General features: G+C 42.8%; 1 protein-coding gene across 1 annotated transcript in view; it reads left to right on the forward strand.

Moving 5' to 3' along the window:
- msh4 (mutS homolog 4) overlaps positions 1-26,412 on the forward strand; it is a 188,335-nt gene that overhangs the window by 65,715 nt on the left and 96,208 nt on the right. Inside the window, exon 4 of the mRNA XM_059983705.1 lies at positions 19,903-20,076. Coding sequence (XP_059839688.1) covers positions 19,903-20,076 — 174 coding nt within the window. The remainder of the gene's footprint in view (positions 1-19,902; positions 20,077-26,412) is intronic.

The following is a 26,412-nucleotide window of genomic DNA, read 5'->3' on the forward strand; positions in this document are numbered from 1 at the left end:
AGAACAGTTTGGCTGTGAGATGGTGGATAAGGTTTTGCATGCTTCTATGTTGATGACTGCCTTGTTTTAATGTACTCGGAGTAAAATGTGGTGAGTCTATGTCATGACCTTGTATCCATTTGTGCTAAAGGCAGCTTTCACCTCATGAAGTGGATATGCAAAAGACATAGTGTCCTAGCTATGATACCAGAAGAGCAAGAAGTGAAAGACATTGTTAAACCTTACTTCTAATTATTACCCATTACCTGATGCAAGAACATGCAGTACTACGGAAGATAAAGCAACAGCTTTTTTTATTAGTAGCTAGCTATTAGGGAGAACCTTCCTTCAGCACACTCTTGGAGTCTACATAGGGGTCTCCAATTACTTGTACAAGCATGGCCCTTTTATACACATGTCGCGTACACTTGTTAAGTAATTGCGCTATTTCTTCTTTACTTGCCCAGCAACAGTAACATAAGGTTCTTATAAGGTTATTGATCATTTAGCGAATCATTGTTTTAAGAACCTGCTTAGCATGGATAGTTCCCCTTTACTTCTAAGAACCTGCGTTAAGACATTGTCTCATCAGACGGTTCTTTACCATATAACAATTACAGCACGGAAACAGACCATCTTGACCCTTCCAGTCTGTGCTAAACACTTACTCTCACCTAGTCCCACCGACCTGCACTCAGTCCATAACCCTCCATTCCTTTCCTGTCCATATACCTATCCAATTTTTTTTAAATGACAACATCGAACCTGCCTCTACCACTTCTACTGGAAGCTCATTCCACACAGCTACCACTCTCTGAGTAAAGAAATTCCCCCTCGTGTTACCATTAAACTTTTGCCCCCTAGCTCTCAACTCATGTCCTCTTGTTTGAATCTCCCCTACTCTCAATGGAAAAAGCCTATCCATGTCAACTCTATCTATGCCCCTCATAATTTTAAATACCTCTATCGTCCCCCCTCAACCTTCCATGCTCCAAAGAATAAAGACCTAACTTGTTCAACCTTTCTTTGTAACTTAGGTGCTGAAACCCAGGTAACGTTCTAGTAAATCTCCTCTGTACTCTCTCTATTCAGTTGACATCTTTCCTATAATTCAGTGACCAGAACTGTACACAATACTCCAAATTTGGCTTCACCAATGCTTTGTACAATTTTATCATTACATCCCAACTCCTATACTCAATGCTCTGATTTATAAAGGCCAGCATACCCAAGGCTTTCTTCACCACCCTATCCACATGAGATTCCACCTTCAGGGAACTATGCACCATTATTCCTAGATCACTCTGTGATTCCTCAATGTCCTTCCATTTACCATGTACACCCTATTTTGATTAGTCCTACCAAAATGTAGCACCTCACACTTATCAGCATTAAACTCCATCTGCCATCTTTTAGCCCACTCTTCTAACTGGCCTAAATCTCTGCAAGCTTTGAAAACCTACTTCATTATTCACAACTCCACCTATCTTAGTATCATGTGCATACTTACTAATCCAATTTACCACCCCATCATCCAGATCATTAATGTATATGACAAACAACATTGGACCCAGTACAGATCCCTGAGGCACATCACTAGTCACCGGCCTCCAACCTGACAAACAGTTATCCACCACTACCCTCTGGCATCTCCCATCCAGCCACTGTTGAATCTATTTTACTCTTCAATATTAATACCTAACGATTAAACCTTCCAAACTAACCTTCCGTGTGGAACCTTGTCAAAGGCCTTACTGAAGTCCATATAGACAACATCCACTTTTTTACCCTCGTCAACTTTCCTAGTAACCTCTTCAAAAAATTCAGTAAGATTTGTCAATTTCCCTCAGGATCAATAAAGTATGTCTGCCTGTCTGTCAAACATGACCTTTCACACACAAATCCCATTGACTGCTCCTAATTAATCCCTGTCTATCCAGATAATTATATACACCATCTCTAAGAATACCTTCCATTAATTTACCCACCACTGACGTCAAACTTACAGGCCGATAATTGCTAGGTTTTCTCTTACAACCCTTTTTAAACAATGGAACCACATGAGCAATACGCCAATCTTCCGGCACCATCCCCGTTTCTAATGACATTTGAAATATTTCTGTCAGAGCCCCTGCTATTTCTACATTAACTTCCCTCAAGGTCCTAGGGAATATCATGTCAGGACCCGGAGACTTTATCCACTTTTATATTCTTTAAAAGCAGCAGTACTTCCTCTTTAATCATCATAGTTTCCAGAACTACCCTATTTGTTTCCCTTACCTTACACAATTCAATATCCTTCTCTGTAGAGAATACCGAAGGGAAGAAATTGTTCAAAATCTCCCCCATCTCTTTTGGCTCCACACATAGCTGTCCACTCTGATTCTCTAAGGGACCAATTTTATCCCTCACCATCCTTTTGATTTTAATATAACTGTAGAAACCCTTTGGATTTATTTTCACCTTACTTGCCAAAGCAACCTCATATCTTCTTTTAGCTTTTCTAGTTTCTTTCTTAAGATACTTTTTACATTCTTTATATTCCTCGAGCACCTCATTTACTCCATGCTGCCTATATTTATTGTAGATCTCTCCCTTTTTCCGAACCAAGTTTCCAATATCCTTTGAAGACCATGGCTCTTGCAAACTTTTAACCTTTTCTTTCAACCTAACAGGATCATAAAGGTTCTCTACCCTCAAAATTTCACCTTTAAATGGCCACCATTTCTCTATTACATTCTTCTCATAAAACAAATTGTCCCAATCCACTCCTTCTAAAGCCTTTTGCATCTCCTCAAAGTTAGCCTTTCTGCAATCAAAAATCTCAACCCTGGGTCCAGACCTATCCTTCTCCATAATTACATTGAAACCAATGGCATTGTGATCACTGGATCTGAAGTGCTCCCCAACACAGACTTCCGTCACCTCATCTCATTCCCTGATAGGAGATCCAACACTGCCCCTTCTCTAGTCGGTTCCTCTATATATTGCTGCAAAAACTGTCCTGCACACATTTTACAAACTCCAAACCATCCAGCCCTTTTACAGAATGGGCTTCCCAGTCTACATGTGGAAAATTTAAGTCTCCCACAATTACAACCTTATGCTTACTACAAATATCTGCTATCTCTTTACAAATTTGCTCCTCCAGTTCTCGCTCCCCATTAGGTGGTCCACAGTGCACCCCTGTAAGTGTTACTACACCTTTTCCATTCCTCAATTCCACCCAAATAGTTTCCCTAGACGAGCCCTGTAATCTATCCTGTTGAAACACTGCTGTAATATTTTCTCTGACAAGCAATGCAACACCTCCCCCTCTTGCCCCTCCAATTCTATTACACCTGAAGCAACAAAATCCAGGAATAATTAGTTGCCAATCACTCCCCTCCTGCAACCATGTTTCACTAATAGCTACAACATCATATTTCCAGGTATCAATCCATGCTCGAAGCTCATCCACCTTTCTTACAATGCTCCTAGCATTAAAATAATATTTATGAAATTCTCCACCTCTTACTCTCTGTTTATCCCTAATGGTGCAAACAACTTACCACCTGCCTATCCTCCCTCACACACTGTCCACAAGCTTTCTCTATTTGTGAACTAACCTCCTCTCTCCTAATCTCTTCAAATTGATTCCCACACCCCAACCATTCTAGTTTAATGTCTCCCCAGTAGCCTTAGCAAATCTGCCCGCCAGGATATTGGCTCCCCTAGGATTCAAGTGCAACCTGTCTCTTTTGTACAGGTCACACCTGCCTCAAAAGAGGTCCCAATGATCCAGAAACTTGACTCCCTGCCCCTTGCTCCAATCCCTCAGCCATGCATTTATCCTCCACCTCAATCCATTCTTACTCTTACTGTCATGTGGTGCAGGCAGTATTCCCAGGATTACTACCTTTGCGGTCCTTCTTCTCAACTCCCTTCCTAAATCCCTATATTCTCCTTTCAGGACCTCTTCCCTTTTCCTACCTATGTCATTGGTACCTATATGTACCACAACCTCTGGCTCCTCACCCTTCCACTTCAGGATATCTTGGACGCGATCAGAAACATCCCGGACTCTGGCACCAGGGAGGCAAACTACCATCTAGGTCTCCTGACTGCGTCCGCAGGATCGCCTCTGTGACACCCTATCGAGTCCCCTATTACTACTGCCTTCCTCTTCCTTTCCCTACCCTTCTGAGCTACAGGGCTGGACTCTGTGCCAGAGGCACAGCCACTGTTGCTTCCCCCAGGTAGGCTGTTCTCCCCAACAGTACTCAAGCAGGAGTACTTATTGTCAAGAGGTACAGCCACTGGGGTGCTAGTACCTGACTCTTCTCCTTCCCCTCCTAACCGTGACCCACTTGTCTGCCTCCCGTAGCCCCGATGTGACCACCTGTCTGTAACTCCTCTCTATCAACTCCTCACTCTCCCTGATCAGACAAAGGTCATCGAGCTGCAGCTCCAGTTCCCTAACACGGTCCCTTAGGAGCTGCAGCTGGGTGCACCTGGCACAGATATGGACGTTCAGGAGACTAGGAGACTCCAGGACCTCCCACATCCGACACAGAGAACAACAAGCTGCCCCCACACTCATAATTCCCGCTTTCCTCAAATAACGGAAAAATTGAAAACTAAACCTACCTTGCCTCACCCATTTCTGCCTAAGCCCGTTGAGCCAAAGCCCTTAAGCCTTCACACTGCTCCAGGCTTAACTCTGCTGCCTGCAAACGACGCTACCTGCTGTATAAGGCTGTGTTCCTTTTAAATCTTCTGCGCTTCACTGCCCGACATAACACGCCTGCGCAGTCTCACCTCTCTTAACCCCGATGAGAAGAAAAAATCAAAATGGCACCTGCAGCACTCCCATTCTGGCTCCCGTTTTATTTAAACTTTGGTCTAGCAATTTTGAGAACAATGTCTAGCATGTTCAGAAAGCAGTGTATAATTAACACCGCATCTTCTAGTGTGTCAGCAATATCAAAATTACTCTTTAACCTTTTTAATTCCTTCATTATGAAGGATTTGGATGTAGATTAGTGCTCTTCAGTGGAGAGAGTACTGGGTGTGCAATGATGCATTCAGTCTGATATGTTCAAGCTTAAGATCACGATCCAAGGTAGTCTACTCACCAGAAGGGAAATCCTCTGCACAGTTAGTTCTATGTATGATCTTTTAGGAATCTTTGTTCCAGTGGTGCTATCTACTAAGAAGACCCAACAAGATCTACGTAAGAAATCTTGGCTGGAATTACACTATACCAACATTTGTTGCTCATGAGTTGACAAGCTAGTTGGAAGAACTCTGCCAGTTGGAAGACTTCAAGGTTGTTAGATGTTTGAAGCTCCTGGATTTTGTAGCTGTTACTGCTGCACAGATGCAAGCGAAGATAGCTATGTAATACCTGTTGTACAACGTGTACTCTCAATGCACAGTGCTTTTATCATGGCTATCTGGAGAAGTCAAATATCAGAGTCGTATATGCATAATTTGACAATAAAATGTACCTTCGGGCTTTTGAGCCATAGGGACACACTGTAAAAAAGGAGTTTCACATGCAGGTTCATAACTCCCTTTTTTGGACTGATCATACTTCATGCTGAAGTATATCAAAAATGAAGCTTCTATGTTCTGAACTTTTGTTGCAAAAACAGCTTTAGAAATTCTTAATATCTCATAAGCATCTCAACGGAGGTATGTAAGCACTTCAAGCAATCCGGCAGATGGGGCTTCCAGAGGGTTGAAGGTGAAAGTGTTCCTGAAGAATGAAACATAGGCATCAGGGCCTCAGTATCTTCAGCTTAAAAGGGAATGACTTGTGAATCCTGATTGTTCTGTAGAACTCCTGCTAGATGATCTGGAAGTGAAGAGGAGGGTTACAATGAGTGCTGTCCTGATTGAAGTGGAGGTGGACATAGTAACAAGAATAGTCCATCAGTTTTCATCTTGGGCTGTTCAAGGAAGACAGTGGCCTGGATTCTTAGATTTAAGAATCTGCTCTTATTTCTTAGTTGAAAGAGGAAGCAATTGAGCATTGCTCTTGCTCAGTCTGACTTGGATGAAGAACAAGAGTATTCTTTGGAGAGGGGTGTTGAGAAGGCTGAAGGTCAGATCAGTCGAGGTTGTTTCTTGGTGGAAAAATTCAGAAAGGCTAAAATGGAGATTACTGGATTTAGCCAAAGATGATTTCCAGACAAACCTCTTTACGTGTAGCAGTGGACTACATTGAACATTTTGAGGTGAAGAACAGAAGAAGTACAATGAAGAGGTGTGGGGTCATATTTACTAGTCTAGCTATACAAATGGATCACATTGAAGTACCATCTTGTTTAGACACATTCCTTTGCTAATGCACTTCAGCTGTTTATAACAAGATGAGGACAGATTGGTGCTCTTATAATGCGACAAACTTTGTTGGAACAGATTGAGTTGTAAGAAGCCATTGAGAAATGGAATCATTCACAGATCAGTGATGTCCCTCTTCAGAAAGGAATTAAGTGGATTTTAAATCCTCCTGGCTTGTTCACATCATGAAGGAACATAGGAGAGATTAACCAGGTCTGTGCGAAAAGTCCTCAATTCCACTATGAAGATACAGAATCTTGATAAAGTGGGTTTCCATACATTGTGAAGTAGAGGCTATTATCGGTAGTCATCCAATTACTAAAGAATCCACCGATCCTAATGATTTGGAAGCACTAACACCCAACTGTCTAATGCTTCTGAAGATCTCACTGTCTTTACCACTGGGAGCGTACCATAAGGAAGACATTTATGTTCATCGTAGATGGAAGCAAGTCCAATACATGTCAAGCTTGTTTTGGATCAGTGGGTCAATGAGTACTTGCCACAGTTACAGGAACATCAGAAATAGTCAGGTATAAAATGGAATTTCCTTCCAGGAGACACTACATTGTTGATGACTCATCCCCTTGAAACTCATGGATCACGGGAAGAGTCATTCAAGGATTTCCAGACAGAAGAACATTTGTGCGGCAAGTGTGCATCAAAAACAAAGACGGGCTGTTTGGATTGACCAAGATCTGACTTTTACAAGAGGCAGAGCTTTGACGAGTTACAGCTTGAGAAGCTTCATGACTTCGTCTTGACTTACTGACTTGACAGAGAGTGATGGTAAAGGTCACTCTGTACTGGGCCAAGGGCTGGTAATCTCTGACCTAGATGACTGTTGCATGACTTGAATGGAACAAGAAAGAAGTCATTTGTGTAAATGTTTATCCTTGAAGATTTCATTTTTAGTAGTATATAGTTGTAATTATTATGGTGAATTAATTAGGAGCTAGGATGTAGGAGCCATGTATCTATTTTCTGTCTGTATTGTATTTTGTGTTCCACATTTATTTTGGGTAATTTGTCATGTGGGTTGGGTGTGGTAGAAGCAAATAAATATAGTTATGTTGGCTAATCCAGTTGAGAAGGCTTGAGCTGGGAGTGATATTTTATGTATGATGCGCTTCCAAATAATTGAGTTCCAAGTCGAAAAATGTACATTCGATCCTTTATTATAAAACCAGCAAAGAAACATAGATAGTGGACGGACAGATACTTTTTCCCAGGGTGGAAATGGCTATTATGAGGGGGCGTAATATGAAGGAGATTGGAGTAAAGTATAAGGGTGATGTCAAAGTTAAGTTCTTTTCAGAGAGTGGTGCATGTGTGGAACACACTGCCAGAGGTGGTGGTAGGGACAGGTACGTTAAGGACATTTAAGAGACTCTTAGATAGGCACATGGATGATAGAAAAATGAAGAGTTATGTACGGGGAAGGATTAGATTAATCATAGAATAGGTTAAAATTATAGATTTGCAAGAAAGCGTACAGCCTGGTATAAATGCTAATAATTTAATTTATGTTTCCAGTTGCCCTGGATTTTCAGTGCAGCCATGTCTTTTTAAGACTCTTAATATAGCTTTACTTAATATAGAACTTAAGCTAATAAAACATTTTACGTAAAATAATTTATTACTGTGGTGAACTACATATACCTGTCTGGACACGCCCCCTGCTGACTGCTCCTGTGGCTCTTCCCATAGACCCCTGTATAAAGGCGATTGAGGCCTGGGCCCAGCCTCTCAGTCTCCAGGATGTAGTATGGTGGTCAACCACTGCTTGTTCATTCTTCCAGTCAATAAAAGCCGATATCTCACCTTTACATCTCAGAGTGAGTTATTGATGGTGCATCAATTTTATTGACTGGAAGTTTTAAAACATGGAAACGGTTTTACGTCCGGAAAGATTGGCTTTGGACCCCCAAGACCCTGAAGCAGCTCTTGCCTTTGAACTCTGGCTTGCATGCTTCCAATCATATTTGAACCCGCTGTTATGCACAGAATTCTCCTCTCGAGAATCACCCCAAAAGTTTATTCATTTATCAGAGACCTGCCGACCTATGAAGGGGCACTGGACACCCTCCAAAGACAGTACCTGTGGCCAGTGAACACCGTCTACACAAGACATCATTTAGCTACGCGCCAACAGCAGCCTGCGGAGTCTTGCGCCCAGTTTCTCTGAGCTCTACAGATGCTCGTCCGAACTTGTGACTGCAAAACGCTCACGGCGGAACAGCAAGCGGAGCTGCTAGTACAAGACGCCTTTGTGACAGGAATTCAGTCAGTGTACGTGCGCCAGCGGCTGCTGGAAAATGCCGATCTTACCTTATGCTCGGCGATCGAGACGGCCAACACGCTGGAGGCTGCTCTGCACAACGCTGACGCTGTCCAGCCGCGCGATTCCCCACAGGTTCCGTGGACACCTCAGACCCCCCCCCCCTCCCGCCGCCGGTTCCCGTGAGTGAATTCGCCAATGCCACTGCCAGTCGTGATGCCACGAACTCCTCAAACCCAACCACGGCGGCGGCCAGGCGGAAGTCCGAGCTGTGTTATTTCTGCGGACTCGAAAAGCACCCCCAAAAACACTGCTCAGCCCGAGAAGCGACCTGCTCCAGCTGCGGGAAGAAGGGCCATTTTGCCAAGGTCTGTAAGTCTAAACCGTGAGCGGGGTCGAGCAGCGCTGCGTGTGAGATGTGGGGGCCGCCATCTTGCATGCCCGGATGTTGGCGGCCATCTTTGTCGGCATCACTATGCCCCACCCCCTACCCATGTGAGACCTGGGGGCCGCCATCTTGCATGCCTGGATGTGGGCGGCCATCTTTGTCGGCGTCAACATGCCCCGCCCCCGACCCACTGATGCTTACTGGGCACCAAGACGGCAGTTCAACTCTGGCTTCCGTAACCCTCGACCAAAGCGCCCCACACCCACTTGCAAGGTCAATGATGGACATCCTGGTGGAGGGGTACAGGACTTGCTGCCTGTTTGACACGGGCAGCACTGAGAGTTTTATTGACCCGGACACAGTGCAACGCTGTGGACTCGTGACACGGCTGGTAAGCCAGAGGGTCACCTTGGCTTCTGGGTCGCATTTCACAGACATCCGGGTGGGTTGTGTAGCGACATTGATGGTGCAGGGCACAGAATATCGGAACTTTGTGCTACTGGTCATGCCTCAACTGTGCGCACCTGTGCTATTGGGGCTGGACTTCCAGAGCCACCTCAAAAGTGTGACTATGGCATATGACGGGCCCCTCCCACCACTCACTGTCAGGAATCCTCAGTTTGGTGGGACTTCGCCATATACTCCGTTACTGCACACACACACATCGAACCACACGTCCCGCCCAGCGCCATGCCGACAGCTGCGCTACCGACACCACTTGCAGCCTCTCCACCCTCAAGATCCCTCCTCCATCGCTGTTTGCCAACCTGACCCCCGACTGTAAGCCGGTGGCAACTAAAAGCAGGAGGTACAGCGCGGGGGACAGGGCCTTCATTCAGTCAGAGGTGCAGCGGCTGCTCGGGAAGGGGATCATCGAGCTAAGCACAAGCCCTTGGCGGTCCCAGGTGGTTGTTGTTCGGACTGGGCAGAAAAATAGGATGGTTGTGGACCATAGTCAAACCATCAATAGGTTCACGCAGCTTGATGCGTACCCCCTACCCCGCATCGTGGATATGGTCAACCAGATAGCTCAGTACAAGGTGTACTCGACAATAGATCTGAAATCTGCTTATCACCAGCTCCCCATCCTCCCAGAGGACTGCCCCTACACTGCCTTCGAGGCGGGCGGCAGGCTCTATCACTTCCTGCGTGTCCCATTTGGTGTCACAAATGGTGTCTCGGTATTCCAGAGGGAAATGGACCGGATGGTGGACCAGTACCGACTGAAGGCCACATTTCCCTATCTGGATAATATCACCATCTGTGGTCGCAACTGGTCGGATCACGACTCCAACCTCCAACGATTTTTCCATGTGGCCGAAGCTCTGAACCTTACTTATAACAGGGACAAGTGTGAACCACCCGACTCTCTATCCTTGGGTATGTCGTGGAAAACGGGGTCATTGGCCCTGATCCCAACCGTATGCCCTCAGACGGTGCCTGGGTTTTTTTTCCTATTACGCCCAATGGGTCCCCCATTATGCAGACAAGGCCCGCCCCCTGGTCGTCTACCACTTTTCCCCTCTCTGCTGAGGCCTGCGCGGCCTTCAGCTGCGTTAAATGGGACATTGCCAAAGCAACGATGCATGCGGTGGACGAGACCATTCCCTTCCAAGTAGAGAGTGACTCCTCCGATTTCGTGCTGGCTGCTACCCTCAATCAGGAAGGCAGGCCAATAGCATTCTTTTCTCGTACCCTTCAAGGCTCTGAAATTCGGCACTCCGCGGTGGAGAAAGAAGCCCAGGCCATAGTGGAAGCTATTAGGCACTGGAGGCACTATCTCGCCAGCAAAAGATTCACCTTGCTGACCGACCAGCGCTTGGTTGCGTTCATGTTCAGCAACCAACAGCGGGGCAAAATCAGAAATGATAAGATTTTGCGGTGGAGAATAGAACTCTCCACTTACAACTATGATGTCCTGTACCGGCCTGGCAGACTCAATGAGCCCCCTGATGCCCTATCCCGGGGAACGTGTGCTAGCGCACAGCTCGACCAGCTATACGCCCTTCATGCACATCTTTGCCATCCGGGGGTCACCCGATTTTACCATTTCGTGAAAGCCCGGAACCTGCCATACTCCCTGGAGGACATCAAGACGATGACCAGGGACTGCCAAATCTGCACTGAGTGCAAACCGCACTTCTCTCGTCCTGAAAAGGCGCAACTTGTCAAGGTCACCCGCCCTTTTGAGCGACTGAGTGTTGACTTTAAGGGCCCTCTTCCTCCACCGACCGCAATGTCTATTTTCTCAATATTATCGACGAGTTCCCCTTTGCCATTCCCTGCCCCAACACCACTTTTAGCCCTTAAGTCAAAAGGGTTGCCGGTCTCTCGATGGCAGGAGGTCTTTCCTGAGGCACTCCACTCTATCTGCTCCCTGTTATGTACGTCCACCAATGCCACCCCTCACAAACGCCTATTCTCCTTTCCCAGGAAGTCTATCACTGGGACCACCCTACCAGTTTCGCTGATGTCCCCAGGGCCAGTGCTGCTCCAGAAACATGTGAGGAGTAATAAATACTCCCCGCTGGTCGAGAGGGTTCACCTTCTACATGCGAACCCCCTGTATGCCTATGTGGTCTTATCTAATGGACGGGAGGACACGGTCTCCGTCCGCGACTTGGCGCCCGCAGGAGCAGCAGACCACCACCCCGAACACTCTCTAGTAACTATGAACCCTGTACCCGAGGTGACACCGCGCACATCAAGCCCTACACAGACTCCTCATGACACTCATATACTGGGCGTCTCGTACGCATATATTCTGGGCGCCTCGCACACGCGTGAGGGATCACTGACGCCTCGTGGGCTAACACCTCCAGTTAGGCCGGAACCAGCACAACCTCTGTCTCCTGTGCAATCACCACCACCGGCATCTGTGCAATCACAGCCGGTACTACGTAGATCGCAGCGACAGATTCGACCACCTGATAGACTTAACCTGTAAATGTACTTGTAAGAAACTTCGCCACATGGGGACTCTTTTTAAAACAAGGGGGGGGGGTGAATGTGGTGAACACATATACCTGTCTGGACACGCTTCCTGCTGACTGCTCCTGTGGCTCTTCCCTCATATATAAAGGCGATTGAGGCCTGGGCCCAGCCTCTCAGTCTCCAGGATGTAGTATGGTGGTCAACCACTGCTTGTTCATTCTTCCAGTCAATAAAAGCCGTATCTCGCCTTTACGTCTCATAGTGAGTTATTGATGTTGCATCAATTACTGATAGAAAAATAGAATGTTTAACTTTGTGTTTAACTCCCAGTAGTGATGCTGCTGCCATATTAATTGAAGCAGCCCCTACGAATTATAATTTTGTCCATTGATTTTGTAAAGGTAGTGGACTGGGAAATGTTTCCTTGGACCACTTCACTTGTAAAACTACCAGGCTTGGTAGCTTTGTGTCTTTTGAGTATCTTGCCATAGATACTCAGGGAATGTTGCATTCTCCCATACTTATCATTTATTATCTATAATAATAACTAGTTGTGATAGGCTTGTAATAGTAAGTGACTTCAATTTTCATGTAGATGTTCAGTGTGACTCCAAAGCAAGAGGGTTCATGAACATTCTGCAATCTTTTAGCTTTAGTCATGTCACTCAGCCAACCTGTAAGAGAGGCCACACATTAGATTTAGATGTATCAAAAGGACTTAACATTAACCTGACTCATCCTAGACATCGGCATTTCAGGTCATTACTGTATTTTCTTTAACGTAACAATGCCTGTTACTTGAACTAAGATTTTTTTATATACTACAGCTGCTTCTAGGTTTTCTAATATTCTTAATAGTCATTTAATAGAACTTAGCATTTACTCTAACACAGCCTGCCTTTTAAATAATAAAGTAGAAAATCTAATGCTATGGTGGGCAGTGGCTGATATAGCCCCTGAAAACGTATTAAGAAATCATCTACTGTTATAATACCATGGAAAACTCAAATAGTCTGTAAACTCAAAAGAGAGTGTCATAGGGCTGAACGTGAATGGAGGAAGACTAAAGTAACAGTTCACAATAAAATCTTGAGGACTCATTTAACTAAATACAACACAGCACTTTGCTTTAAGAGACAGTCATACTTTTTAAAATTCTGAGTGACAGTGAAGAGTATTATTTTCAACTGTTGACAGTCTATTAATCTCAGCTCCACTGATGAAATAGTTGCTGAAAGCAACTGAGACTAAAAGTGATAGTTTTGCTGCATTTTTACAGAAAAAATAATATAAAATGTTATATAAAACAAACTCAAGAATAAACCTTGTTAAACCTCAATGATCCCCACACTGAACTAAGCTCGTTTATTAAAATCCGTTTACCTGAACTTTGAGAAATAATTACTCAGCTAAAACCATCTACTTGTGTTCTTGATCCTACTCCCACAGACCTTTAAAAAGAAGTTTCTGAAATGCAAGTTGACTGTGTACTTGACATTGCTCACTAGTTTCTGGCATTTTTCCCGATTCCTTAAAACTGCAGTAGTTAAACCCTGCTTAAGAAAAATAATCTAGACTGCCATGTTTTGGATAATTTTTTTCCAACCTGTCTTCTCCAAGTAACATTTCAGAAAAAGTAGTTTTTCAACAATTAAACGATTCTATTCTTGACAAGCATCAATCAGGTTTTAGATCAAACCGTAGTACAGAAATTATTGTTTAAGTTAGTTAATGACTTGTGGCAAAATGCCAACACAGGTTACATATCAGTTCTTCTCTAACTTTGAGTGGGGCATTTGATACCTTAGATCACAATGTTTTCATAAACCACCTGAGCCTTTCTGATACTGCCTTAAGCTGGTTTATCCAAAGTTCAAAATAAATTTATTATCAAAGTATATATATGTCACCATATACAATCCTGAGATTAATTTCCTTTTGAGCATTCTCAATAAATCCATAATAGAAAAATAATCATAATAGAATCAATGAAAGACAGCATCAACTTGGTTGTGATCAACCAGTGTGCAAAAGACATCAACCTGTGCAAATTCAAAAAGAAAGAAATAATACTAAATGAATAAACAATAAATATCGAGAACATGAGATGTTGAGTCATTGAAAGTGAGTTTATAGGCTGCGGGAATATTTTAACAATGGGGCAAGTGAAATTGAGTGAAGTTATCCCCTTTGGTTTAAGAGTTGGTTGAAGAGGTGGCTGATGGTTGAAGAGTACCAACTGTTCTTGAACCTGACAGTGTGAGTCTTGAATCTCTTGTACCTTCTTCCTGATGGTAGCTATGGGAAGAGAGCATGTTCTGGGTGGTGGGGATCTCCCAGATGATGGGTGCTGCTTTCTTGCAACAGTGTTTCATGTAGATGTATTCAATAGTGGGGAGGGCTTTACCTGTGATGGACTGGGCCGTATCCACTACTTTCTGTAGATTTTCCACTGAAGGGCATACCAGGCTGTCATGTAATTGGTTAATACACTCTCCACTAAGTTTGTCTAAAGTTTTAGATGTCATGCTGAATCCATGTAAACACTTAAGGAAGTAGTGGTGCTGCTGTGCTTTCTTTGTGATTGCACTCACGTGCTGGGCTTAAGCCAGGTCCTATGAAATAATAACTCCAAGAAATTTAAAGTTGCTAACTCTCTCTACCTCTGATCCTTCTCATGGACATCTGGTTTCCTCTCCTGAAGTCATTAATCAGCTTCTTGGTTTTGCTGACATTGAGTGAGAAGCTGTTGTTCTGGCACCATCAGCTAGATTTTTAATCTTCCTCATTAATACTGATTCATCACCAACTTTGATTCAGCCTATGATAGCGGTGCCATCAGCAAACTTGAATATGGCATTGAAACTGTGTTCAGCCACACAGTCATAAGTAAAGTGAGTAGAGTAGGGAGCTAAGCACACGGCCTTGTGATGCAACTGTGCTTATGAAGATCATGGAGTTGCCAATCTGAATCGACTGGGGTCTGCAAGTGAGGAAATCGAGGACCCAATTGCACAAGGAAGCGTTGAGGCCAAAATCTTGAAGCTTCTTGATTAGTTTTGAGGGGATGATGGTATTGAATGCTGCGTTGTAGTTGATAAAGAGTATCCCTGATGTACGTACCTTTGCTGTGTAGATATTGAGGTGAATGAGGTTGAGTGAGGAGCCAATGTGATGCTATCTGCTGTTGACCTGATGCTCTGGTAGGTAAATTGGAGTGGATCCAAGTTGCATCTCAGGCAGGAGTTGATATGTTTAATCATTAGCCTTTCAAAATGCTTTGTCACCGTGAATGTAAATGAAACAGGAGTATACTCACGAGACAACTTACAGTCCTGATGAAGAGTCTTGGCCCGATATGTCGATTGTTTTACTCTTTTCCATAGACGCTGCCTGCTGCTGAGTTTCTCCAGCATCTTGTGTGTGCATTCTTCTTGGGCAATGGTATGACTATAGTCTACTTAAAGCAGGTGGGTACCTCAGACTGCCAAAGCGAGAGGTTAAGGATCCCCGTGAACACTCCGGCCAGTTGATCACAACAGGTTTTTAGTACTTGGCTATGTACCTCATCTGGGCCAGATGCTTCTCGTGGGTTCACCCTCCTGAAGGCTGCTTGCATGTTGGCCTCAGAGACTGAAATCACATGATCATCAGAGACTGTGAGAGTTTGTGATGGTTCCTCCAAGTTTTAATGATCAAAGCAAGCAAAGAAGACATTGAGCTCATCTGGAAGTGAAACCCTTTTGTTGCCTGTGTTGCTGGATTTAACTTTATAAGATGATAATATCTAAGCCCTGCCACAACTCTCGAGCATTCTTCATTCATTCAAGCTTAGTCTGAAGTTGCCATTTTGCCCATGAGCTGGCTTTCCAGAGATCGTAACTGAACCTCTAGTAACTCTCTTTGTCACCAGACTTGAATGCCTTTGATCTGGCCCTCACGAGAATGCGGATCTCATGGTTCATCCAGGGCTTCTAGTTGGGGAAGACTCTGAATAATTTTGTGGGGGTACACTTGTCTACAACTGTTTTAATGAAGTCCATGACAACCATGGTGTATTCATTCAGATCCACTGGTTAGTCCTTGAACACAACCCCATCCACTGAGTCAAAGCAATCCCCTAACCACCTCTCTGCCTCCTGTGACCACCTTTTTGCTGTCCATGATATTGTGTGTGGTGTACCACAAAGATCAATTCTTGGCCCATTGTTCTCTCTACCTGCTCTCATTAGGTCAGATTATTTCAAAACACAATGTGAATCACCACAGCTATGCAGACGACACACAATTGTATTTGTCAATTATGCCAGATGACCCTGAGGTTCTAAATCATCTGGTCTGATGCTTTACTAGCTTCACAGTATGGATGAGTTCAAATTTCCTCAAACTAAGTAAGGAAAAACAAATATTGGTTATTGATACCAATAAAATGTGTGAGTCTTAGAAATTAACTTGATCATCTGGCCTTACAAATCAAGCCAAAAGTAAGGAATTTAGATCTTATTGTTGACTCTGAGCTAAATTTCAAATCACATATTAACCATATTATTAAGACTACATTCTTTCATGTAAGGAACATTGCAGAGCTCGATTTCTTATAGCATCTCAAAATGCAGGAAATCTGATACACACTTGTTTCCAGCTGATTAGACTACTGTAATGCACTCTTTTCAGGCCGGTTCAGCCTAAGAAAGACATAAATCAGCTACAGCTTATTGAAAATGCAGCAGAAAAAATCTTAACTTTAAAAAAAAAGGAAATCTTAGCACATTTCACTAGGTTTAGCATCATATTAGCTGCCTGTGTCCTTTAGGGTCAATTTTAAAATACTCTTAATTGTATATAAGGCTCTGAATAATCTAGCTTTTGGAGTGTCTATCCCAGGGGTCGGCAACCTTTACCACTGAAAGAGCCATTTGGACCCATCTCCCACAGAAAACACTGGGAGCCACAAAACCCGTTTGACATTTAAAATGAAATAACACTGCATACAACGTTTTTTTTTGCCTTTATGCTATGTATAAACAAACTATAATGTGTTGCATTTATGAAATCGATGAACTCCTGCAGAGAAAACTAAATTACATTTCTGCATGCAACAAAAACATTTTGAACTCCGAAAAAAAGACGTTGGGTTGAAGGTTACTTTTAAGTAAAATAATCAATGTCTATTTGAGTCCTTCTTGTATTTATGAAAAACGCCGAACTTAAATTATCCGCCAGCAGCAAACCAAAAATAACGTCAGCCAGCTGTCAACCTGAAAAATAAAAGGACTATTTCACTGAGCAATGAAAAAATATGCATATACGTAAAATAATAGGCAATTAAAATATTTATCATACTTGGTTAATGGGATTTCTGCTCCTGGACCTCAGCGCACAGCGTCTGCACATCAGGGCTGTATGACGTCACCTTCATCTTTACACAGGATCGCAAGCTGTCATCTGTGAGGCGTGTGCGATGTTTGTTTTTAATAAAGTTCATGTTGGAGAACACCTGCTCACATACATATGTGGATCCAAAGATCGACAGGACTCCAAGTGCATACTTTTTAATGTTTACATAAATGTCGGGGATAGCATTCCATGTTTCGAACACAAGTTTGTCCAGTTTGGGGAGGTTTTCAATATCACTCCATTTGTGATTCTGAGCAAGAACGGCCTTCTGACGGGCAACATCTTCAAGGTCTGCTGTCAAGTGTCTAAACTTGGACACCCATATGTCTTTGTCAGCTATGTCGGCCAGTTCCATCTCAAGATCAGGTTGACTCACACCTGCCAATGCAGTTGTATTCAGTAGGGATGGATCGATGCTTAGGGGACTGACCGGGAAGGATAATGTGTTTTTTACCTCTCTGAACTCACAGAAGCGATTCCCAAATGATGTTTGCATTGCGATGATTGCAGAATGTAAATACTCCGAATTTATCATGTCATGAGCTTGCTTGAACTCTCTCAAATCGGGGAAGTGAGACAATGTGCCTTTCTGTAAATCTCTGGCAAGCACTGTCAACTTGCGCTGGAATGCCAAAACATCCTCCGACATATGCAGGGCTGTGCGTCCTTTCCCCTGAAGAGCTGTGTTCAGCGTGTTCAGGTGCGCTGTCATGTCTACTATGAAGTGTAGCTTTTACAGGCACTCTGGCTGTTCCAGCTCAGGAAAGGTGAGCCCTTTGCTGCCCAGGAAAGTTTTCACTTCTTCCAGACACGCGACAAAGTGTTTCAGCACCTCCCCTCTGGACAGCCACCGAACTTTGTTGTGCAGCAGGAGATCAGAATATGCGCTTTCCAGCTCGTCCAGTAACAAACGGAATTGACGGTGATTTAAACTTTGTGCCATTATTTTATTGACAATCTGAATGACAACATCCATTACTTCTGTGCGTTCCAGAGGAAATGTTTGAGCGCACAGTGCCTCTTGGTGCAAGATTTAGTGAAAAGCCAGCAGCTTTCTGTCCAGCGACTTCTGCAGTAAAGCCACAAATCCCTTGTGCGTTCCTGTCATACTTGGTGCCCCATCAGTAGCTACTGACACCAGGTGGGTGGTCTTTATTCCTTTGGCTCTTAAACAATTCAAGACAGCCTCACAGATGTCCTCCCCCCGTGTTTGGCCTTTTAGAGGTATCAAATCAATCATTTCTTCCTGTGGCCTGGCAGAGTTTACATACCAGCAGAACAGCGCTATTTGTTCAATATCACCTTTGTCTTTAGACTCGTTACAGGCAATCGAGTAGGCCACAGCTGAAATGATGTCTTTAATTTACTGTCTTCTGATGTCTTCTGCCATTTTTATGGTTCTGTCTTTGACAGTCTTTGCAGAGAGGGGCATATCCCTGATTTTCTGCACAATTTCACTCTTGTTTTTAAAGTCCGTGAATAGATGTTCTGAAATCTTAATGAAAGATTCTTTTATATATTCACCATCTGTAAACTGCTTCCCGTGCCTGACTATTTCCTGAGCGGCAACAAAACTAGCATATGTCGTTGATTTTCCAGTCATCATCCACTTCTTGAAATGATTTTTGCTCAGATCAATCTTCCGCATCAGTTCCGAAACGGCTTTTTTTCCTCTCATCTCCATCCGGATATTTTTGAGCAAAGGCTGTGAGTTTATTCTGGAAATGTCTTGCGACTTTTGACTTTTTGTTGTTTGCTAGTTTCTCATTGCATATTAAGCATATCAGTAAACCAGTCTCGTCAGCAGTGAAAGCAAATGAATCTGCCCACGTATCATTAAACGTTCTGTTTTCTTCAGTCACTTCTCTTTTTTTAGAATTCTCCATATTTAGCCTACCTTGGATCGAAAAATTAAAGAAATCACGCACTGGTGGGTGTCAGGCATTGGCCGTGGTGACGTATATTAATAGCGACAAAAAACACGTTTTATTTAGATTGTACAAGATCACTATAATCTTCAAATTTAGAATTACATTTCAAAAACTAACAAACTAACATAAAATACATTTTAATTAAATACTCATCATTTATTTTCCAAAGCCATAGGAAGCGGCAGCACAGAGATGAAAGAGCCGCGGGTTGCCGACCCCTGGTCTATCTCCTTACATCCCTCATCATAATCTTAGGTCTTCAAATACCAGTTAGCTTAGTTTTCCTCAAGCCAAGCATATAAAAACCTGTGATGTGGCCTTTTGCTCTTATGCAACAAAAATCTGGGATACTCTACCAAACTTAATGCCTGTTGATGTTGATTATGTTCATATAATTTTGTATATTCTATTGCATTTTATTCTATATTATGTTTGTCTTATGATTTTTAATCATGTTTTGTATTTTTCTGAATATATTAACTTATCTTTACAAACTATGTAAAATTTTGAGCCTGCAACTTAATGTATGAAAGGGGCTATATAAATGGTTATTACTATTATTAATGAAAGGTTGGCAGAAAATTGTGTTCTATGTTCCATGTGGCTAGAACTGGAAGAATGCAAGTGGTGTTGATTCAGTTGACAATTTTTCTATTTTGCAGATACTACAGTCTGGCAGCAGCTGCAGCCTTGCTGAAGTATGTTGAGTTCATACAGAATACGGTTTATGCTCCAAAATCCCTGAAAGTTGTCTTCAAGGGGAGTGAACAAACTGCAATGATCGATTCGGCCTCTGCTCAGCATCTTGAACTGACCATTAACAACAGGGATCCCAGGTATCTATATGAAGGAACAATTAGTGACAGTGAAATAACAAATAATTTATGTTGTAGTTTTGTTTTGCCTAAATTCATAGAGCTTGAAGATGGTGCAGCATAGACAGGAGCTATTTGGGGCAACACTGGCTTTTCCTTTATACATCCTTGTCCACTTAATCATATATCTCTGATATTTCACCATATCAATTTGTTATTTGTATATTATTATCAGTTACTAAGATACAGTGAAAATCTTCTGTTTGCATACCATCCAGACAGATATGGCAAACATAAGTACATCAAAAATGCAGAACATTGCTAAATTTGTTTAAATTTCTAAATTAGTTTATTATTGTCGCATGTTCTGATGTACACTGGAAAAACTTGTGTACTGTTCGAACAGATCATTTCATTACACAGTGCATTGAGATGGTACAATGGTAAAACAATGAGTTGCAAGGCCATACTGAGGTAGGTTGGAAGGTCAAGAGTCCATTCTCTCATACTAGGGGACCATTCAGTAAAATAACAGTGGGATAGAAGAGGTCCCAGAGGTATGTATTTTCAGGCTTTTGTATTTTCTGCCTGAAGGGAGGGGGTAGAAGAGAGAATGTCCAGGGTGGGAAGGGTCTTTTATTTTGCTGGCTGGTTTACTGAGATTGTAGACAGTTCATGACTGTTTTCTGTGACATCCTGAGCTGTGTCCACAACTCTCCGCAGTTTCTTCTGGTAAGATAGTACACTTGGTCATAGTGGTATTTCTGGGTCCAAACAAAGGTGCAAATGTTCATCTTTTAAATCTTCTTATAATGTCAAGAACTGCTGGATATTAAGAACATCAAATACTATAGGTCTACCCGATCAGCTAGTTGCTCAATAGCAGTGGAGCTAGAAGTGTTGCAGCCTGCTACATCCACCCAAGAAGGAAGGCAGTGCACGTAATTGGTGTGCAATCCAACAAATGGTGCAAGTGATTGTTATGGACATTTTTCTGGTGATTGCAAAACCCTGTTGGACATTGATAATGTAGAATACTGCAAGTCTGGTTCACTGATTCATCATTAAGACTGATTGTGGGGAAGCTGCATGGCCTCGGTTCTTGCGCGAATCGGGTCCTCATGCTGCGGAGATACACGTTGCAGTCTCCCAGGGGAGGAGCAGCTGTTGGTGACACGGCATGGCTGGTTTGGAAGCAGGACCCTCCCATCGGTGCTTGTCTCCAGTGTTCGCTCGGTGGAAGACAAGCGGGATTGCATTTGTCTGTGGCTGCACTAGCACATGATGTGGAGCTGCTCTAGGTTTGTTCTTGCAGAAATGTGGCTCCAGGTCAACAACCCATGAAACATCAATATACAGGCCATGCCGCTCAGGCACGGGCTATATTATTTACATTTTTGTGTAACTATATATTTTACTGCTGTTGTAGCTCTATGTGCTAAATGTGCTGTTGGTACTGTGTTTTACTCCTTGGCCCTTGAACATTGTTTTGTTTGAATATATGTATGGGTATGGTTGAATGACAATTAAACTTGAACATGAATTTGAACTTAACTTTGATCGTCTTATAGTGAACTTAATGTTTCAGTTACAGGGAAAGAGCAGTGCTGGTAGACTGGGAGACTAAGAATGAATTCCTTCCTGAAATTTCTACTAAATATACTTCAGTTTCACCTCCGACTATTGTAATTATCAGAATAATTCACTATCTAAAACTAAGTTAGAAAACTACATATACTGGAAATCTAAAATGAAAAAAAATCAAACTGCTGGAAATACATTTAATCAATTTTGCCTCTAACTTCCACCCAGCCCTTAAATTCACTTGGTCTGTTTCTGACACCACTCTCCCCTTTCTTGATTTCTGTCTCCATCTCTGCAAACTGTTGACTAACATATTTTATAAAACTACCTCTTCCCACCATCTACTGTAAAAATGCTACTCCCTTTTCTCAGTTCCTAATATCCACTAGATCTGTTCCAGGATATGGCTTTCCTTCTCAGGACATCAGAGATATCCTCCTCCTTCAAAGAACTGTGTTTACTTTCACCCACTATAGATGCTGCCCTCACCCCCACCTCCTCCATTTCTTGAATATCCACACTCACCCATCTTACTGCCACCTTAACAGTGATAGAGTTCTTGTCCTTACCTACCACTCCACGAGCCTCTGCAACCAACACAGCATCCTCCGCATTCTGCCATCTCCAAAGGAATCCTACCACTGAACATATTTTTCCCTCTGCTTTCCTCAGGGATTACTCCCTTCCGGCACTTATCCCAACAAATGGCCAAAGTGTTACACTTGCCAATTAACCTCCTTCCTCATCTCTATTTAGGGTCCCAAAAGTCCTTCCAGGTGAGGCAACACTTCATGTGCAGTTCAGCTGGGGTCATCAATTGTGTCCAGTGTACCCGATGTGGCCTCTGCTGCATTGGTGAGACCTGTTGTAAATTAGGGGACTACTTCGTTGAGCACCTCCGTTTCATCTGCCAACAGTGGAACTTCCTGATGGTCAAATATTTTAATTCCATATCCCATTCTGACATGCCAACCCATGGTTTCCTTCTGGGCCAAGATGAGGCCACCCTCAGGGTGGAAAGCAACACCTTATATTCCATTTGGGTAGCCTCCAAACTGATAGCATGAATATTGGTTTCTCCTTGTGTTTAAAAAAAAACTTCCTCCCTCTCTGCTCTTCTATTCCTGACTCTGGCCTCTTACCTGCCTATCTGCTTTAGCTGGATCCCCTCCTCCTTCCCTTTCTCCTATGGTCAACTCTCCTCTCCAAACTGATTCCTTCCTCTCCAGCCCATTATTTGTTCAATCCACCTATCTTCACCTATCACCTTCTAGTTGTCCTCCTTCCCCTGCTCCCCACCTTTACATTCTGGCATCTTCCCCTTCCTTTCCAGTGCTGAAGATGGGTCTTGGCCCAAAATGTTATCTGTTTAATCATTTGCAGATATGCACCCTGACTTTCTGAGTTCCTCCAGCACTTTGTGATGCTCTGGATTTCCAGCATCTGTAGGTTTCCTTGTGTTTATGATTTGTTATAAATACATAGTGTATGTAAACCCTGTAAGGTTTCACTGCTAATATAATGGCCTCTCTGTAATGTTCCAGTGCTAAGGTAATGTTTTCTCTGTAGTAGCAATGTTTGGGTTATGATTAGAGATAACGGGGGCTTTGGAATGTATGCTAGCCAATGAGGTATGTTGTTCTTTCTTGTGGGTCTGGGAGCAGCAATTTTACAGTCTTTTGTTGGCAAGAGATGAAGAGGGAAGATGTGAATGGAATGAGTTGGTAAACTGCCGGACAGAGTGGACTATGAGCAAGGATCCAAAGGTCAGCGATGCTTGGAGGAGGTCGATGTGGGATGAGTGGCCACAATCTGTGAGCTCCAGGGTGCACATTAGACTGTTTCATTAAAATGGGCCCTTTCTCTTTTTATTTTCTTTACTAACCCTATAGTCAGATTAAGATTGATAAAGTTCAGTCATTTAATTGCATATGGTTTACTGTCTGATATTTTGCGGTTCGGATTTATAACCGGCATGCATCATGCAGCGTCCACACAAATGAGATTTCTCAGTTTGGCTTGGCCAGAGGCTATCTTCCCCTAGACAAACACATGCTAGCCGAACCTCAGAGTTACATGTAAAATGTGAAACAGAGAAAATACCTTGCATTGAAAGCCTATCTTCAGAATTAGTAAAGAGGAAACAGTTTTGAGCTGCAGAGAGGGGGATGTGTATGAATTGGACAAAGGAAGAGTTCCTGGCGCAGCATTGCAAGATAAGTTGTCCAATGGTTGTTGAGATAACAGGGATAGTTAGAAAGAGAAATGAACAAAATCTACTAATCAAGTGCAGTTAGAGAGAAAGAACACAGACAAAATGCCGTGGAATTTTTGAAATAGTGCTGTTGGTGTGAAGTTACTTCCAATATATACAGAAATTTTCATCACTTTTAGAATCATAGTTGCATAGCACAGAAACTGACCCTTCAGCCCATCTAGTCCATGCCAAACTGTTATTTCCATGTGTAAGGCAAGGTATACTCCCTTTTCAGTATCCAACCCTTCTTTCCACTGCTTCCGCTTCAATTTTCTCTGCAACTTTGAACATATTTGTATATTTTCTTCCCCAGTTCTACCTGTTTTTACCTGTTTCTTTCTCCACAGATGCTGCCTTGCCTGCTGAGTCTTTTCAGAATTGTCTATTTATTGTAAAGGAGCTCAGTTTCATCAATTCAAGTATCACATTAATTTCCAGGTGTGAGAGCTTATATAGAAGTGGATGCAGTACAGTTTTACCATGGACCAATGGCAAACAGTTTCAGTTACATTAAAACATTGATTAGCCTACGGGAATGGAAAATCTGGATTGGGAGTTATATAATGACCCAGATTTGATTAGGAAGCTTAAAGTAAAGAAAATCCTTACAGTGATCATAATATGATAGAATTTACCCTGCAGTTTGAGAACAAGAAGCTAAAATCAGATGTATCAGTATTACAGTGCAATAAAGGGAATTACAGAGATATGAGAGAAGAACTAGCCAAAGTTGAATGGAAGAGGACATTAGCAGAGATGATGACAGAACATCAATGGCTGAAGTTTATAGGGGGAAATTTGGAAGGATACATTCAAATTTTAAGAATAAAGAAGCATTCTAAAGGGAGGATGAGGCAACTATGGTTGACAAGGGAAGTCAAGTACATCATAAAAGCTAAAGAGAGAGCATGTAATAAAGCAAAACTTAGTGGGAAGGTAGAGGGTTGGGAATCATTTAAAAACTGACATAAGGCAACTAAAAAATCCATAAAGAGAGAAAGGATGAAATAAGCTAGACAATAGTATAATATAAAAGAAGATCCAAAAGTGTTCTTTTTTTCAGATCGGTGGTGAGGAAAGCAAATGCGATGTTAGCATTCATTTCAAGAGGATTAGAGTATAAAAGCAAGGATGTAATGTTGAGGATTTATAAAGCACTGGGAAGGCTCATTTGGAGAATTGTGAGCAGTTTTGGGCCTCCTTTTGAAGAAAGGATGTGATGGCATCAGAGGGTTCAACGAAGGTTCACGAAAATTATTCTGGGTTTGAAAGGCTTTTCAAGTGAGGAGAGTTTGATGGCTTTGGGCCTCTACTCATTGGAATTCAAAAGAATGAGGGGTGACCTCATTCAAACCTATTGAAAGTTGAAAAGCTGCAATAAAGTGGATGTGGAGAGAATGTTTCCTACAGTGAGGGAGTCTAAGACCAGAGGATACAGCCTCAACAGAGGGGCATCCTTTTAGAACTGACCTGAGGAGGAATTTCTTTAGCCAGGGAGTCTGTGGAATTTGATGCCATAGGTAGTTGTGGAGGCCAAATTATTGGGTATATTTAAGGCAGAGGTTGATAAATTATTGACTATTTGGGGGCGTGAAAGGTTATGTTGAGAAGGCAGGAGAAAGGGATTGAGAGGAAATGGATCAGCCATGATGAAATGACAGGGTAGACTCAATGGGCCACATGGTTTAATTCTGTTCCTATATCTTAAGGTTTTACAGTCTTATATAAAAAGAATAAAAGAAAGGCACGAGTGGGGGATATTGGACTCCTGGAAAATTACAAGGGACAAAGAAATGGTGGGCGAGCTGAAGTATTTTGCATCAGTCTTCGCAATAGAAGACACTAGCAGAATGCCAGAAATGTGAGAGTGTCAGGGGCAGATGCAAATGTTGTTGCTATTACTAAGGAGAAAGTGCTTTGGAAGCTGAAAAACCTGAAGGTTGATATGTCACCTGGACCAGATGGTTTGCATCCCAGGGTTTTGAAAGAGGTAGTTGAAGAGATTATGGAGGCCATTACTACTAATCTTTCATGAATCACTAGATTCTAGAATGGTTCAAGAAGAGAGGGAAGCAGAAGAAAAAAAGTCAGCCAGACCTCAGTGACTGGAAAGATGTTGGAGTCTATTATTAAGGATGAGGTGTGGGGTACTTGGAGGTACCTGCTAAATTAAGCCAAAGTCAGTGGGAATAGCAAGCAGGATAGTCAAAGGAGAGTCACGGAGTCATAGAATCATAGAGAAGTATAGCACAGAAACAGACCCTTCATCTTGTCCATGTCAAAAACCATTTAAACTGCCTACTCCCAACAACCTGCACTGAGACCATAGACGTCCATATCATTACATCCATGTACCTATCCAAACTTCTCTTAAATGTTGAAATCGAGCTGGCATGGACCACTTCTGTTGGCAGCTCATTCCACATTCTCACAACCCTCTGAGTGAAAAGTTTCCCCTCATATTTCCCTTAAACTTCTCACATTTCACCCTTAATCCATGACATCTGGTCCTCGTC

Source organism: Hypanus sabinus, chromosome 11 (assembly GCF_030144855.1).
Source record: "Hypanus sabinus isolate sHypSab1 chromosome 11, sHypSab1.hap1, whole genome shotgun sequence".
Classification (NCBI taxonomy): Eukaryota; Metazoa; Chordata; class Chondrichthyes; order Myliobatiformes; family Dasyatidae; genus Hypanus; species Hypanus sabinus.